Below are 17,896 nucleotides of genomic sequence, written 5' to 3' on the forward strand. Positions count from 1 at the left end.
TTTTTCCCAAATCGTTAAACACCATAGAGCCCTGATCCCTCTAGGAGGAGGTGTCCCACAACTACATCTACTTGATGATGATTCCCTGTTTACAATTACATTTTGAGACCTCTTAGTAATTCTGAGACCTATTCAGTTCTTTCTGCTATCACCAGCAGCAAACATAGGGAACAGATCAGTTATGGTGCTTCCCATATGTCCCCAGCCCACAAAGCCACAATTCAGAGCAGAACCACATTTGAGATGATTTTGAGAGATAAATTGCTATAGCCCTTTGTCAGAGGCTTCCCCACTGCAGCAAAAGTGCATCTTTCCAAGAAGACGCCTCACCCTTACACACCCCAGGTAATCTGCCTCACTGCCTGGCACTGACTAATCCCAAGGAAATTTCAATTCAAAGAGACACATTAGTGGAGAACTGAAGAAACTGATCCATCATGCACCACTCCTGCTGTGATCCCAAACCCTTTGACACCAAGAGTCTCAGCCAACAGTAAACAACATGGCTAAACCGGAAAACTACTGGGTTTTAATCTTAAAATATATCCAAGATGAACAACTTTTTTTTAACAAAACCTCACAAAACGTTACTGGTGGGCTTCCCCATTTGTCTTTGTCCTATAAGTCCTCAGTGCAGAAAAAAATGAGAAGCAATAGGCTGGTGAGGCAACAACTGCTCTTATTTGTCCTATCTTCTCTATATAGGTCTCTTAAGACACCCTGATTACTAGATTCAGCCAGTCCTTTGCTAAAGCCAGTACAACAGCAAGCTCTAAACATTAGTTCATTTCTGTATTCCCCACCCATGTCTCTAACAGGCCAGTGACAAATAAACAGACAAGCACCTTAGACATACCAGAGTAAAATCCAGACTAATGAGTAGCTGTGTCACCCCTGCCCTGTAATCTGGGGTGCCCTTTACAATGCCTTGTTGCTCTCAAACAGTCACCACATGTAAGTCACTCCCAGCTATGTCTCTGCATGTGCTGGAGCCAGACAGCCACATCTTGGCTCTTAACAGCCCTAAAAATTATGACTTGGTGACCCCAACACACTCCCAGTTCCAGATTTTCCCTCAGAAATCTATGACCTGTACTGCCCAGCCTTCTCCTGGACAGTACAGATATATTAAATTAGTTATTCCTATTAAGTTTGTTATTTCTTTAAAGGAAATAATATGTACACAACTTGTTACCGAGATACTTCAACTTGAACATACTGGATTAGATAAAACAGCAAAATAAATTGATTAACTACAAAGAGAGATTTTAAGTGAGTATAAGTAACGAGGCGTAAAAGTCAGAAATGGTTACAAGAAAAATAAAGATAAAATGTTTACTAATGCCTAACAAACTGTATTCGAGTCAAGCAAAGTTTCTCAGCTCATGCTCCAGCAGATTAGTGACCAAATTCTCAAATCAGAATCTCTCCCACAGAGTCTAACACCTGCTTCCTTTGTCTCTTCAAATGCAGTGAATGTGATGGGCAGAAAGTAAGAGAGGGTCCCTTGGGGTATTTGTCCCTCCTTTTTATAGTTTCAGTCCCCCTCTTGAAAAACATTTTCATCCAAGAACCAGGAGCCAAAGAGAGTCTATGTGGAAGGATAGTCCCTGCTGGTTGTTTCACCTGTTTGAACTTCCTTTGTCTTCCCTTCCTGCTTGAAGGCAGTGCTTATTGCTTAAATCAAACTAAGCAGAGCACACATTCCTTTGTTTAGGACAGACCTGTTTGCCAACTTCTGTTTGGGCAGGGCTGTCTGGTTTGGAACATGGTTAACACCATAGAGGGGAATCTTATAACTTCACATACAGTGTTGCCACACATTTTACCAGGACAACATTGACCAACAAATTTTGAGTTTTCAAATGTTATCCTACAAGGCCTACTTGTACAAAGATTATTACAATAGCATATAGGATGTGAATAAAGAGATGTATTCTGTCAGAGCCCCCTAGCAACACACAAACTGTGTAGCAGTTCACAAGACAGTAGACTACTTTTGACACCACAGGATCCAAATTAACTCAGTACATGAGGTGCATATGGATCACACAGATGCTTGCAGTGAATGGAATCCAATTACCAACGCAGATGGCACAGACTGAGAGACTGCACTGCTGGATGTGTGACAACAATTGTTCAAGCTGCTGACTGTGAACCCTGAGGCCAATTTTGGCAGTGCAGAATTCAGCCTCAAGCAGCACAGTCTCACAAAGACTACAGCATGGAGCAATGGTGCTGACCGATGAGGAATCTAGAGGAGAAGGAACTGAATGGCATTAAACACTTGCTTTAGTTGGCACTAAAGCAAAAGTTCAAAGATACCGCTCCCTAAAGAGAGAAGTGAGCATGCAGGGAGGGATTTACTAGGCAATACAAAGTCCTTGGTTACAACCCACAGAAGTCTAACCAGTCTGGCCATGTAGATAAATGGGCAATCAAGATCCTAGGGAAGACCACTTCTTTTCAGAATGAGGATTCTCCAAGCCTCAAGCATCCCTCCCTCCCCTTGTTTTCTGGGAAAACTCTCCACCTGCTGAAGGAACTCTGGTCTATGTTCCTGAAAATACCTGAAGGATCGCTAAAGTAACACTAGGCACTCCTTCTGACCAAGGGAGAATTACACTTGCACTTTCATGTCCCCAGCCCCAAGCTGTCCAGAAGCAGAGTAACTTCCCCCTCCCTGTTGCTGACAGCAGAGCTGTTTAAAGCTGATGGACTTGCTTTCATTAGTACACAAGACTCAGCCGTCAATGTATATTTTAATTAAGTAACTGATTTACAGTTTCTACTCTGTTGTCAAGCCTGCAAGTACCATTAGATCAGCAGAGCAGGTCCCAAAACCTCCTCTGTCTGTTATCAAGGTTCTGTGGTATGGCTTCCAGCACTTCATGGTTGTTCTCAAAGTCAGCCTGATGGCAGCATGGGAATACCAGTCTACAACAGGAAAGTAAAAAGAAAAAGGGAGTACTTGTGGCACCTTAGAGACTAACAAATTTATTTGAGCATAAGCTTTCGTGAGCTACAGCTCAATTCATCGGATGCATTCAGTGGAAAATACAGTGGGGAGATTTATATACACACAGAACACGAAACAATGGGTGTTACCATACACACTTTAACGAGAGTGACCGGTCCTACCCATAGTAACTGCTCCAGCAACTTAAATTTTCTTGGAGTGTTTTCTACTACATACAGTCTGACATGTAGCTGCTTGGAGAGACAGAGTCCAAGTAAAACGGTCTAGCTGGGATATTAATATGAACATCCTTATTTCAAGCTGTACTAGCATAGCTGCCATCAAAGAGCACCTGTCCTAGGGCAGCAATTCCCTTGCTGCTTTCCTTTCCTTTCCTATTGTCTTAGTAAATCTGGAAGTCCAGGGAAAGGACTTAACAGCCAAGCTGACCTTGAAGTCCAATCAATGAGACCATCTAAACAGAGGACAGGCCCTTTCAACTTCATCATAAGATTCCTGGGAATTTTGAAACATAGCTTCAAAGTGATCCACATTTTCCTTGCCTCATTCCATATCCTACACTATTCATTCAAACCAAGCACCACTCCTCATACAACAAGTGGTGGGTGCAACCTAAAAATCTAGATCAAACAGAATCACCTTGAACTGAAATTCTTTAAAGTGTGGCTGAAGTTTTTAAACCTCCCCTAGAGACAAGACACAGCTTGTGTATTTATTTATTTATTTTTATTAAAGTTCTTTAATTCCATCTCTGCTTCGAGTAACTTTTCCACTGTGTTTTGTAGGATGCATCTGGTAGGCTCAGACCTCTTGTTGTAACATCAGAAGATTCTGCAGCATACTCAACTGCAATCCATGGAAATAACAACTTCCCCTACATTTCTAGGAACGTCTAGGGGAAATTGGAAAGATCCCATTGTCTCAAAGGATGCCCTTTGGACGAGCATAACCAATAAACCTGAGGGAAGCTATGCAATGATCATACCCTTAACCCCACTCAAACTTTCAGCTCCAGTTGATAGATCCATGCACCTAATCCTTTGCAGGGGAGAAGGATCTGCTATTAACACAGGTTAATCTCAACACTGGCCTTTTCCTCCAGTAGATCCTTATAATCCCAATTCTCACACTTAAAACTTCCACCACTACTTACAGCCCTCAAAGTTCCACGTGGTGAGAGCAAGAACTTGTTTTAAAAATTGTTTCCAAGATGAAAACTGCACTTGATTTTGTTCCCCAGTGTATCAGATACCTGGAACAGCTGTCACATGTTACAGAAATTCAACACGGAAAAGATCCATTAGGCTTTGCCTACTCTGGACTTTCGTCGGTAAAACTTTTGTCGTTCAAAGGTGCGAAAAACACCCCCTCCGTCCCCCGAACAACAAAAGTTTTACCGCCAACAAGCACCTGTGTGAACAGAGCTTTGTCGGCAGGAGCACGCTCCTGCTGACAAAGCTGCTGCTGCTCGTTGGGGGTGGAAGTTTTTTTGTTGGCGAGAGCGCTCTCTCCTGCCAACAAACAGCAGCTACACTGCGCACCTTTTAGCGGCCTGGCTGTAGCGGCACAATTGTGTCGCTAAAAGGTGCGTAGTGTAAACATAGCCTAAGACTCATCTCCCAGAAAGCCACTCTGGATTTAGGTGTTCCAGTCAATGGTGTGTCTTCCACATTGCACCTAATAGCGCTCACTGTTAGGAAATTCCCACATATTTAGATTAAGTTTTCTGTTGCCCCATGTATTCCTAACATTTAATTTTAATCTTTCCTTATAAATAAATCCCTCCAGCCCCCCTTTAGCCACTTTCATCAGCCCTCTAACACACATTTGATACATTTGTCAGCATCTTTCTGGTTTTCAATCACCCAAGAGTGATGGCAACATTCAGAGCCTCAGAGAAACACTAGCCCTCAGCCCACACTCCAGAATGAAAGCTCATAGTTCATGAAGGTTTTGTGGCAGTGGACTCAGTCATATTTTTGACACCATGTTGAATTATAGGCTTATAATCATTTACTGCCTCTTTTATCCTTGAGTCTTTCCACAGCATCTCCCTCCCATTGAATGCTGGGATTTCAAATTAGCTTCCCAGAGATGGATAAATGCTCTTATATTTTTCTGGGATAAGATGTGTATTTTAAGTCCTTACCCATTTTACTAACCTTGTCTACACAGGGAGATTTATTGCTGTAATTAGACAGGTATTATACCAGTATAACTCCTTGTGTGGACACTGCCTTTTTTCAATTTCGCTTATGTTACTCTCTTTACTGGGGAATGCCAAACCTCTCAAGTTAGCCTCATCTGCAGTAACAACATGCAGATTTAATCTCTCTTCCAGATCATGAAAATATGGACATTAAACTCAGCTCCTGCAGCAACTCACTGGACACTTAACCTCAGTACATTCCCACTGACTGTTTCCCTTTGCATAGGGTTCCTTTAACCCAACTTCAGTTCACATGACAGTGTCAAAGGTTTCATGAGTAGCTATACCAGATGATGATATAGCTGCCGAATTCTCAGTCATTAGCTTTGCTAATTCCTTCCAAAACTGATCACATTTGTCACAATTTAGTCTTTATAAACCTCCAATGCCGCTTATTGCTCATGGTTCCATTACCCACTTTTGACAGCTTCTCTCTGTGGGTCACACTACCCCATCTGTTGCTTTCTTGATATGCTAAGCAGTATGGGCAGAAATTACTCCTTTCTGGTTTTGACAATTTTGCCACATTTGATTTTTTTTTAGTTCTCCAAAATACCTTCACCTATCAACGTCTTCATGGGCTAAACAGCACTGCACATGTTTCTCTCTCTAATGTCAGTGTTTCGGGACTTTCAGAAATAATTTTCAGTGGTTTGCTTTTTGTTAGCCAACACATTTAACACCCTAAGTCGTGCCATTCAGACTCACACATGTGGATAGGTTAAATTTTTCCAAGTATTCTCTCACCTGCTTTCATCAACAGTTACATTTACAAGGCTCTCAGAATAGGCCTTTTCTCTCCCCCGCCCTTCTTGTGGAGATACAGATTTATCAGATTTATCATTGATTTCATCACTCATTTATTGATGAGCCTGCCTCCTCTGTAGTATTTTCCCCCAATATGTGTTTGTAAGTTCCCTTCTTAAAGCTCTTACCCCCTTCAGCAGCATTAACTCATCCTTCCTTTATTATTTACCCCCAAGACTTGACCACATATTGTCTTTTATTTCCATATTTTGTTAGGTTTCTTCATACTCAGATCTTTGAGCCATGCCCTCAAAGTCACACCAGTCTCCTTGTCTGTATTTTTGTTTTTTAGAGCCATTGTATTCTATGGCATCTAGGGATTCTCTAGCCTTCTCCTACATTCATGCATCACAATACTTCCATCACCTTTACTTAAATTTCTTAGTTTAATTTCTCAAATATTTGCTTTCCTAAAATCCAGGATGATCCTCCTCTGCACTCTCTACATCCCCTCGCCTTACTATGTTGCATCAAAATAGGTTGCTATCATTGGCTCTAACCTACCCTATTATTTTCACATCCTTACTTGGTCCCTTCCCATTAGTCAAGCAGCAGATCCAGGGTGGCTTCTCTTCTGGTTTGAATTATCAGCTTTCTGAATCATAAGGTCATCCTCCAGGTTCCTTAAGAACCTCAGATCTGCGTTCGGTTGTATGGAGTCTTTCCCTCCACTTGATTCATCTGACACAGATATAGACAGAGAGAAGGAAGAGGTTCCCTTTCCCAAATGGGATTAAATCCAACCTTGACCAAGACCCTCACACAATAACAGGCTTTTTGTACCTCATTACCTCTCTTTTGTCTCACTGTTATTGCACAAGGCCTTTTGATTTAAATGAAAGGTAGCTCGTCAAAACGTCAACAAAGGGCATGGGACTCTCAAAACCCAACACTATGGTTATCTCCACAGTTATGTGCCATAAAGGGTGAGATGGATCAGATACCAGTACTATTCCCAAGGGGCTCAGTATACGTTGCTGCCACAGCAGTAGTGCTTCTGGCAGTGAAACTGGACTGAATCTGGATTGTACTTAGTCCTCACCTGGCTGGATCTGGGTAGATTGGGTGCTCCCGGGACCCTGCTCCGTCATAGCGTGATAACGAAATGAGGGAAGACTCCAGCAGCCTCCTAGAAATAAAAGCAAAAATGTTAATGTCTGTAAGTGACCAGCTACATGTCTCCTGCTTCCTTATATCACCAGAGATTATTTGTATGACTGATTCATTGCTATAGACATGCATGGGACTGTACAGACAAACAGGGCCAGTGATAGCTGGCATAAATTTTTGCCATATAAAGATTCAAAGCATACAAGAGTCCCATTATATGGATGGAAGAACTCCCAAAAGGACTCACTCCTGCATGGATGTCTCAAGAGAGCTGCAGATGGCAAGCAGTCCAAAGTAGCCAGGCCTGTAATCACAGATGCTGCTTTAGCAGTCTGTCAGGAATTTCTGCCACCCTATTCTAAGGGGCTCATACAGGCCTGGAAGATGCTCTTGACATGGACAAACAGTGTTTGTTTACTGCCCCTCACTGATTCCCTTGCTCGGAAGTCAGGCCACAGGACACCAGAAAGCCTACACTAGTTATGTGTTTATGGGTTTTTCGTTGTTCTTAAACAAAAAAACCCACACCACCACCACCAAAACACCTTGCTTACACGGAGCTCCCCAAAACCAGCAGCCTCCAATCAACCATGATGGAAAAGCTGAGACAATGACCCTCCCAAATGCAGCACTGTCTGGTCATGGCATGGATGTGTCAGACCAGGGAATAGCTTATTGGCTGGAAACTGTCCATTAACCATCCTGGACTAGCTAGTATTAGAGAGTACCAGTTGCTCTATGTTCTGTCAACCACAGAAAAGAGAAAAATGCTGCAGTGTAAACTTCACTGAATTTGCACAGCGGGGCAGATTTTCTGTTGCCTTGCTGTCTGCCTAGGCTTGACAGTGATTAAGCTAAACACTTAGGCTCTTCAAGATAATTGTGTTCTCAAACCAAACCTCTATTATGGTTTTAAAATTGACATCTCTGCTTTAAATTATCAGAGGAATTCAAGAGAATCCGAGGTTTCACAGACTGACAATGAATGCTGACAGATTTCAGTGGTGCCGTGTTAGTCTGTATCAGCAAAAACAAAAAAAAAACCCAAAAAACGAGGCGTCCTTGTGGCACTTTAGAGACTAACAAATTTATTTGGGCATAAGCTTTCGTGGGCTAGAACCCATTTCATCAGATGCATGGAGTGGAAAATACAGGAGCAGGTATAAATATATGAAAAGATGTGCGTTGCTTTACCAAGTGTGAGGTCAGTCTGACGAGATAAATCAATTAACAGCAGGATACCAAGGGAGGAGAAATAACTTTTGAAGTGGTAAGAGAGTGCCCATTACAGACAGTTGACAAGAAGGTGTGAGTAACAGTAGGAAGAAATTAGTTTTGGGGAAATTAAGTTTAGGTTTTGTAATGACCCAACCACTCCCAGTCTTTATTCAGGCCTAATCTGATGGTATCTCGTTTGCAAATTAATTCCAGCTCTGCAGCTTCACCTTAGAGTCTATTTTTGACGTTTTTTTTTGTTGAAGAATTGCCACTTTGGGGTCCGTTATTGAGTGACCAGAGAGAGAGAAGTGTTCTGCTACTGGTTTTTGAATGTTAGGATTCCTGATGCCAGATTTGTGTCCACTTATTCTTTTGCGTAGAGACTGTCCAGCTTGGCCAATGTACATGGCAGAGGGGCATTGCTGGCACATGATGGCATATATCACATTGGTAGATGTGCAGGTGAACGAGCCCCGGATGGTGTGGCTGATGTGGTTAGGTCCTACGATGGTGTCCCTTGAATAGATATGTGGACAGAATTGGCACCAGGGTTTGTAGCAGAGTTTGGTCCCTGGGTTGGTGTTTTTGTTGTGTGGTGTGTAGTTGCTGGTGAGTATTTGCTTCAGGTTGGGGGTCTGTGTGTAAGCGAGGGCTGGCCTGTCTCCCAGCATCTGTGAGAGTGAGGGGTCACCCTTCAGGATAGGTCATAGATTCTTGATAATGCACTGGGGAGGTTTTAGTTGGGGGCTGTAGGTGACGGCTAGTGGTGCTCTGTTACTCTCTTTGTTGGGCCTGTCTTGTAGTAGGTGACTTCTCGGTACCCTTCTGGCTCTGTCAATCTGTTTCTTCACTTCACCAGGTGGACACAAATTGGACATCAGGAATCAGAACATTCAAAAACCAGTAGAAGTACACTTCAATCTCTCTGGTCACTCAATAACGGACCTCAACAAAAAACCCCCTTCAAAAACAGACTCCAAAGTGAAGCTGCAGAACTGGAATTAATTTGCAAACGAGATACCATCAGATTAGGCCTGAATAAAGACTGGGAGTGGTTGGGTCATTACAAAGCCTAAACTTAATTTCCCCAAGACTAAATTTCCCCCTACTGTTACTCACACCTTCTTGTCAACTGTCTGTAATGGGCACTCTCTTACCACTTCAAAAGTTATTTCTCCTCCCTTGGTATCCTGCTGTTAATTGATTTATCTCGTTAGACTGACCTAACACTTGGTAAAGCAACCCACATCCTTTCTTGTATTTATACCTGCTCCTGTATCTTTTACTTCATACATCTGATACAGTGGGTTCTAGCCCACGAAAGCTAAAGCCCAAATAAATCAGTTAGTCTCTAAGGTGCCACAAGGACTCCTCGGGTTTTTATTTTTGTTTTTTTTTAAATGAATGCTGAGTTACCTAGGCACTGGGTTACTTTTCCAGAGATTCAAGTTCTGTTATTTCTCCTGAAGAGCACATAACTCAGTTCCCAAAGAAGCCACAATTCCTGCCACTGCTGCATGGTGTCACCCCTGAGCACTGTAGCATCCCTCCCCCCCCCCCAAAAAAAAACAAAACAAAAAAACCCACAACAACCTCAGCCCCTGGCTCTCTCCTCCCCTCAGGTAAGGAATGTCACATGCACTCCACTGAGCATTCTCAGAGAATCTGCAGTAGTCTCGAAGATTATCTGCATGGATTAATTCAAAGAACAGTCATCAAGTACCAGCATGTTCCTCCAAAGGGTAAAGCGTTCTGAATTTAGGGATAGCAAAACCACCCTGGTTATCGCCATGTCTCAGACCCACCTGCCTTCCCTACATGCACTCTAAGGCCACATCCGAATGCCATGTATAAAAGTTCAGTTGCCATGAGCAGTGGTTGATTTTAAGCTTCAGCACTGGTTTTTGGTTACCTTGTCACTTTGTCCTGTCAGATTATCAAGAGTGATAAAAGTGTGCTCTTGACATCAATGTAAATAAGGATGGCAGAGATGCCCTGCACCTAAAACCACTAATGTCAAAGCGATTTGTTTTATTAGTTAAAATAACTTGTTCCAAGCTAAAGCCCTGAGGACCAACTTGCAGTTTAGCTTTTATTTTCATAGCCAGATAAATGGGTCCAATAATTAAGGCACTGTTATCATCATCATCAATAATGCCTCCATGGTCTGCGACACTAATATTGTTACCTACAATCCCCAAGGAGACTGTGGTGCCTGCTTTTAAAATGATACACTTTCGTAGTCCTTAGTATTTAAACTCCAGACCTTAAATCCACATAATGGACTAATGGATCACTCACCACCACCCCCTTTAGAATATGCCCAACACTGGGAACCTGAAAGCAGAAATTAATGATCCCTTGGTCAGAAACAGCTGCCCCTTGGAAGACCTAGTCTAGGAGACAAAGACTGGGTTTATTTTCATTATTAACAGAGGGGCTAAAGCAGTCCAAAGTACTGTCAGTGCTAACAGCATTACTAGTAATTCTGTTATAGGTAGAAAAAGATGATCCCTGAAGGAACAGCAGCTGCAACAAGTACTAGCCACTAAACAAAACAGTTTTCAGAGTAACAGCCGTGTTAGTCTGTATTCGCAAAAAGAACAGGAGTACTTGTGGCACCTTAGAGACTAACCAATTTATTTGAGCATGAGCTTTCGTGAGCTACAGCTCACTTCATCGGATGCATACTGTGGAAACTGCAGCAGACATTATATACACACAGTATAATGTCTGCTGCAGTTTCCACGGTATGCATCCGATGAAGTGAGCTGTAGCTCACGAAAGCTCATGCTCAAATAAATTGGTTAGTCTCTAAGGTGCCACAAGTACTCCTTTTCTTTAAACAGTCTGACATTTTCACACAAAAATTCAGGTTGCACCTCCTCTTGAAACCCTTCACTTGGCAACGCTTGATTCAAGTGTCCCTTCTGGAGCACTGAGCTCCCTTCCCCCCTAGTGCTGCCCAGATCCATAGCAGGCTAACACTAGGCTCTGTTGAAGCAATTGCTCCACAATCTCTGTCTAGACAACATGAAATTGTCACAAATGACATCTAAAGTACAATTAGCAAAGAAACTGCAATTTCCACTCTCCTCCCCCGCTCACGGGGAGAATCACACATTAACATCCTCCAGATTGTCAATCAATGCCTCAGTGATGAAGATTAACTCTGCGCACACTAGGAGACGCTTCAAGCCCAACTTGCTAAAATAGGCTTTTTTTTTTTTAAAAAACACCACAAGGAGATATAAATTGCCTTCTGTTCGGCAGCACTCTCTGTTGTGATCTCAACGGACTGCCTGCCTGCCAGACATCAGAACCCCAGGAAAAGGTTTTGGAACTATCATTTTACCCCGCACAATATTACTCAGGGACTGCAAACAGAAGCAGTCGTCAGGAAGAGGAAAAAGGGAACTGGAAGCCCAAGTTATCGGACAACACAATTTAAACAGAATAAAAAAGGGAGAGAGGGACAAGGCAGGAATAAGCTTTTCCACCAAGCTGCTCTCACCTGGGAGCACACTGATCAAAAGAGGAATGGGCAGCTACAGACAGTAGCAAAGGAAGTGGGGAGGAAAAGAAAAATGGGAACTGCAGGGCAGCTAAGCATCCCAAGAATGTTTTTATGTCTCCAACCCTCTGAGCAGTTTTGATTTTCATCAGCCACCAGAGCACTAGCGAGTTTCTTTAGCATGGAGCAGCTGAGTGCCAGAAGCCGTAGCTTTAAAAAACCCAGCACAATCCCCTCATGTTACAGCAGGAGTTAGCAGATTAATTTCTCCCTACTATCCTCATACTCTCCCCGCTGGCAGCAAGACTTAATCACCCAGGCCACTTGGGACAGAATGACTGATTAATCCATAAAGGATCTCAGGAGGTATTCAAATGCAGCAAGTTTAGCTTCTTGGGATCAGTTTCCAAGGATACAAGATTCCTAAAACTTTTTAGCGCAGTGAAGTCTCAAACCCAGCAGCACAGCATGCACATCAATAAATAACTAAGCTATCCAACTATACAAAGCTAATGGCTTCCCTCCCCTCTCAAAAAGGGAGGCACTGATCAAAAGGGGAGCTCTTTAAAAGGCAACTCAAGCACTCTGTGCATGTGACAAGTGTGCACCCCAAAGCATGCTACTGCTCTGGCAGCCTCCATTCCCACCCTCCAGAAGCTGCTAAGTGCTGCCTGGCAAAAACAGAAATTATGCTGAAGCACTCTCTTATAAGGATGGCTACAGTCTCCCTAGCCCGGCACAATCACACCCTCAGTCAACCTCCAAAATCGAATGAGGGTGGAATTCATAGTCAAGATGCTTCAACTTCAAAGAGAGGACCACTCTGCCAACTTCTTTACTATTCTTTTCGGCATTCAGTCTTGCATCTTCCCACAAGGACAGTAGGGCTCAAGAAACCTATGTGAAGGTGGAATTGAAGCAGGACCGTGGATCATATCCTCCCATTCCTCTCAGCTCACAACTATCTGTCAGAGCTCTTGGATTCTGACCCCTGTGGATGCAGAGTACCATACACACTGCTCTATATACAAATCCTATGGAGAACTAAACGGTATTCAATCATAGAATATCAGGGCTGGAAGGGACCTCAGGAGGTCATCTAGTTCAACCCCCTGCTCAAAGCTGCTTCCCACTATAAAAGGGGAGGTTTAACCCAGAAAGGTAACAAAGAAGAGTTGAATCCCCACAACAAGTGAGGCATCGAGAGCTGCCCACATCACCTCCTACTCATCCTCAAATGCTGCGCCCAGATATTTAAAGGGGGTTGCATAATTAATTCCTATGGACCTGGAGACCAGCATTATGGGATGAATGGCTATGTCAGACCGAAATCTTATCCAGACCATATGATCTCCTCAAGGGCAGGCAGCATTTGTTTTTCCAAAAACCTTCACATTTTAGTCTCTTCTCTTCACAGAGCAGATTTCAGTCTACTTGTCTACAGCCACACAAGCAAACAGGGATCTTCAACCACCACCCTTTGTAGCTAGCCCGATTTCACAGCTCTTGGGAAGAAGTGAAATTTCATAACTCTCTTGGATCAGACACAACCTATTCAAGCTCAAAGAAAGAAGAGCTAGTAAACAACTCTACAGGTTCCTTGAAAAGGACCTAATTTAGGAGATTATTGTTAGTGGAACCCTTGTCAGTCCTGCTTCAGTACTCGGGAATCTGAAAGCTAAAAAGCTCCAGAGTCTGAAATGTTAAGTCCTATAGTTCTCAACCTTTTTGGGCTCAGGACCCATTTGTAAACCTTGATGGCCCGTCGCAACCCAGTAAATAGTTTTAGTACAAAAACCATCTGGCTTACTCAATATTTCTTACCCATGATAAACAATATACTCCTTAAGTACTAAAAAAAGTACACAGTGCGTACCACAGTGACAGCTCCTGACCCATGGGGCTGGCTGGGCTCATCTCCCTGCTGGGGTCATTGTGACCTCAAGGATCCCTTAAGTTTCAGACAGGGAGGTTTAAGTTGGATGTTAAGAAAAAAAACTTCCTGTCAGGATGGTTAAGCACTGGAATAAATTGCCTAGGGAGGTTGTGGAATCTCCATCACTGGATATTTTAAAGAGCAGGTTAGACAAACGTCTGTCAGGAATGGTCTAGATAGTATGCAGTCCTACCATGAGTGCAGTGGACTGGACTAGGTGACCTCTCAAAGTCCCCTCAAGTTCTATAATTCTCTGATTCTATCTCTGCCCGTCAGGTTTGGCCAATTTGAGTGGCACTGTAATCTGACATGTCTGGTTGTAACATCTCTCATTCAAATTTGGCCCAGCTGGTCCCCCATCTTCATGACAGAGGAGTGGCTGAGCCAAACCTCGGCAGTGCTGCAATCCCATGTACCAGGTTTCAACACCTGGAGCGGGGAGATGAGCCGAGTCCAGTCAAATACACAGTATCAGAGCTGCTACCATAGAGCAAGTGGGGGGCAGCCCTCCTTGGTGACTTTCAACCCCTCCCCTCCCCCTAGGGGCAGGACCCAACCCCATCACCACCACCAGGGCCTCCCACACAACCCTTTGACACATCCTGGCAACCTAATTTTGGGTCATGACCCACAGGCTGAGAAACACTGTTCTAGTTTATTTCAGTTTTTGCATGGTTTAAGATAACCCAAGTTTGTGACTGGCATCTGAACTGGATTATCACTTAACAGCACTGCTCAGGCATAAGCAAACAGGGTCAGAAGAGTAGGAAGAGACATCCAGCGCAGAACAGCACGCTTGATTTTACTAGTCCTAAATCACCACCAGTAGGTGAATATGTAATCTTAGCCATCTAGTGATGGAAACGTGCCTTAGCAGTCATGATGATTTATGGAACCTATGTACAACTTATGAATTTGGTTGATATGAAAGTACTGCATCATGGAATGCCTCAATGTATAGTGAGTCAACCATGGAGTGACAGGGGCTGTGTCACATACCTGTTAGACCAGAGACAATGGTTGGTCATTAATCTTAATGGTCCTCTATTCAAGCGGAAACACCTTGGGACAATGGGTTGGCTGAAGCAAGGAGAGCCAGTTCTCTCCAAATTGGGAAGGGGGAAGAGGAAAATCCTCTGCAACAGAGCAAAGAAACTAAGGTGTTGATGCTAGCCTGTAAAAACAACAGAGACTGGATTGCTCAGACACAGAAAGCTCTGGGCAGGAGAGAGGAAGACATTGGTATGGGTTTATAGCAGGGGCATCTTGTTTAAATATGGGACAAACCAAGGAAGTCAGAAGTTAGCTGACCTCAAGAGAGACACTATGATTCTTAACAGAAGCCACATGAAGGGAGATCCTAGACACCGCAGAGGACTTAGTCCTAAGCCCAGAGAATGCTCCAGAGTCATGAGGAAACTGAGGCAGGGAAATACATACAGGTGTGTTTTTTATTTTGTCTAGATCTGTGTATTTGTCATGCTAAATAAAAGATAATGGTGTTTAGAATCCTGGGCAAAGTCTGTATCTGCTTGCTTCACTCTCACATACCCCTGAAGAGTTAAACTGTGAACACAGAACACCCACACGGCAAAGTTCTGGAAGAGGGTGCGCTTAAACTACTCTGAAATCAGCACTGGTCATAGGAGGCCATGGGCAGCTGAACCATATGGTCTCATTTCTGTGAAGGTGGGACACACAGTATGCCTGTGCTCATAAAATGTCCCAGAGGGGCCACAGGAGGAGTGGTGTAGTCTACTCAGCTCAAGAGAGGTTTAAAGCACACATGTCCCAACACAGGTAGCCTGGAGAGTGTCCAGCAGAGGGAGCTTTGATAGGACTGTGTGTGTGTGGCAGCAGTTCTCAGAGTTACATTTTCCCTGTAGCACCTTAGCCCTTTGACTTTTTCTGGTCTTCAGTGACTAACAAGAATTGGTGGTTGCTTTTCCCCAACCCTATCTGGCCATTCTGTAGTCCATCTGTCAGACTGTGTACACAGTGCACCTTTCTGCAGTAAAGGTTTCTTTCTTTAAACGGGGTAGGTGGAAGCAGAAGTATAGTGAGTCCAGTACACAATCAAGCAAGTTTTCCAAATTCAGGCCCCAGTCTCTCCAGACCATCATTCCGGGGAGGACCCCACACTCAATAGCATTGGAGTGGCATGTTATGGTAGCATTTAGGGTTGGGGGAGGAGGGGAGTTGAGGAGGGAGGAACACCTTCTGAATTACCCTGGGGCATTCCAAACATACTAGCAGAATCCAGCCCTCAGGCAGAGAAATAGATTGGTTACGGGGAAAGAAGAGACTGAAGAATGCATTTGCAACAGTACAAAAATGTAGTCATATGGAGAATGGCGCTGCCAAATAAGAGACCTATAGGAATTAAACTTTAAAAACTTTCTACTCAAGAGGAGATGAAAGAACACTAAACCTTCTGCCAGGATGGTGGAAAGTCTCAGACACAGAAGGGGAAAGAAAAGGAGTAGTTGTGGCACCTTAGAGACTAACCAATTTATTTGAGCATGAGCTTTCGTGAGCTACAGCTCACTTCATCGGATGCATACCGTGGAAACTGCAGCAGACTTTATATATACACAGAGAATATGAAACAATACCTCCTCCCAGCCCACTGTCCTGCTGGTAATAGCTTATCTAAAGTGATCATCAGGTTGGGCCATTTCCAGCACAAATCCAGATTTTCTCACCCTCCACCCCCCCACACAAATTCACTCTCCTGCTGGTGATAGCCCATCCAAAGTGACAACTCTTTACACAATGTGCATAATAATCAAGTTGGGCCATTTCCTGCACAAATCCAGGTTCTCTCACATCCCCCCCACCCCCATACACACACAAACTCACTCTCCTGCTGGTAATAGCTCATCCAAACTGACCACTCTCCAAGTTTAAATCCAAGTTAAACCAGAACATCGGGGGGGGGGGCAGGAAAAAAGAAGAGGAAATAGGCTACCTTGCATAATGACTTAGCCACTTCCAGTCTCTATTAGACACTGCAGTGCTAATAAACAATGGTCACATAAACACCACCCTATACCGGAAACCTACTGACCGCTATTCCTACCTGCATGCCTCCAGTTTTCACCCTGACCACACCACACGATCCATCGTCTACAGCCAAGCTCTGCGATACAACCGCATTTGCTCCAACCCCTCAGACAGAGACAAACACCTACAAGATCTCAGTCAAGCTTTCTTACAACTACAATACCCACCTGCAGAAGTAAAGAAACAGATTGATAGAGCCAGAAGAGTTCCCAGAAGTTACCTACTACAGGAAAGGCCTAACAAAGAAAATAACAGAATGCCACTAGCCGTCACCTTCAGCCCCCAACTAAAACCCCTCCAACGCATTATTAAGGATCTACAACCTATCCTAAAGGATGACCCAACACTCTCACAAATCTTGGGAGACAGGCCAGTCCTTGCCTACAGACAGCCCCGCAACCTGAAGCAAATACTCACCAACAACCACATACCACACAACAGAACCACTAACCCAGGACCTTATCCTTGCAACAAAGCCCGTTGCGAATTGTGCCCACATATCTATCCAGGGGACACCATCACAGGGCCTAATAACATCAGCCACACTATCAGAGGCTCGTTCACCTGCACATCCACCAATGTGATATATACCATCATGTGCCAGCAATGCCCCTCTGCCATGTACATTGGTCAAACTGGACAGTCTCTACGTAAAAGAATAAATGGACACAAATCAGATGTCAAGAATTATAACATTCATAAACCAGTCGGAGAACACTTCAATCTCTCTGGTCACGCAATCACAGACATGAAGGTCGCTATCTTAAAACAAAAAAACTTCAAATCCAGACTCCAGCGAGAAACTGCTGAATTGGAATTCATTTGCAAATTGGATACTATTAATTTAGGCTTAAATAGAGACTGGGAGTGGCTAAGTCATTATGCAAGGTAGCCTATTTCCTCTTGTTTTTTCCTCCCCACCCCCCCCCCCAGATGTTCTGGTTTAACTTGGATTTAAACTTGGAGAGTGGTCAGTTTGGATGAGTTATTACCAGCAGGAGAGTGAGTTTGTGTGTGTATGGGGGTGGGGGGGATGTGAGAAAACCTGGATTTGTG

General features: G+C 43.7%; 1 protein-coding gene across 4 annotated transcripts in view; it reads right to left on the bottom strand.

Moving 5' to 3' along the window:
• AMBRA1 (autophagy and beclin 1 regulator 1) overlaps positions 1–17,896 on the bottom strand; it is a 199,969-nt gene that overhangs the window by 134,405 nt on the left and 47,668 nt on the right. For all 4 annotated transcript variants that reach the window (XM_084631220.1, XM_084631221.1, XM_084631219.1 and 1 more), the window contains one exon: positions 7,039–7,125. In XM_084631220.1, coding sequence (XP_084487346.1) covers positions 7,039–7,125 — 87 coding nt within the window. The remainder of the gene's footprint in view (positions 1–7,038; positions 7,126–17,896) is intronic.

Source organism: Lepidochelys olivacea, assembly GCF_965140295.1.
Source record: "Lepidochelys olivacea isolate rLepOli2 genome assembly, chromosome: 6".
Lineage (NCBI taxonomy): Eukaryota > Metazoa > Chordata > Testudines > Cheloniidae > Lepidochelys > Lepidochelys olivacea.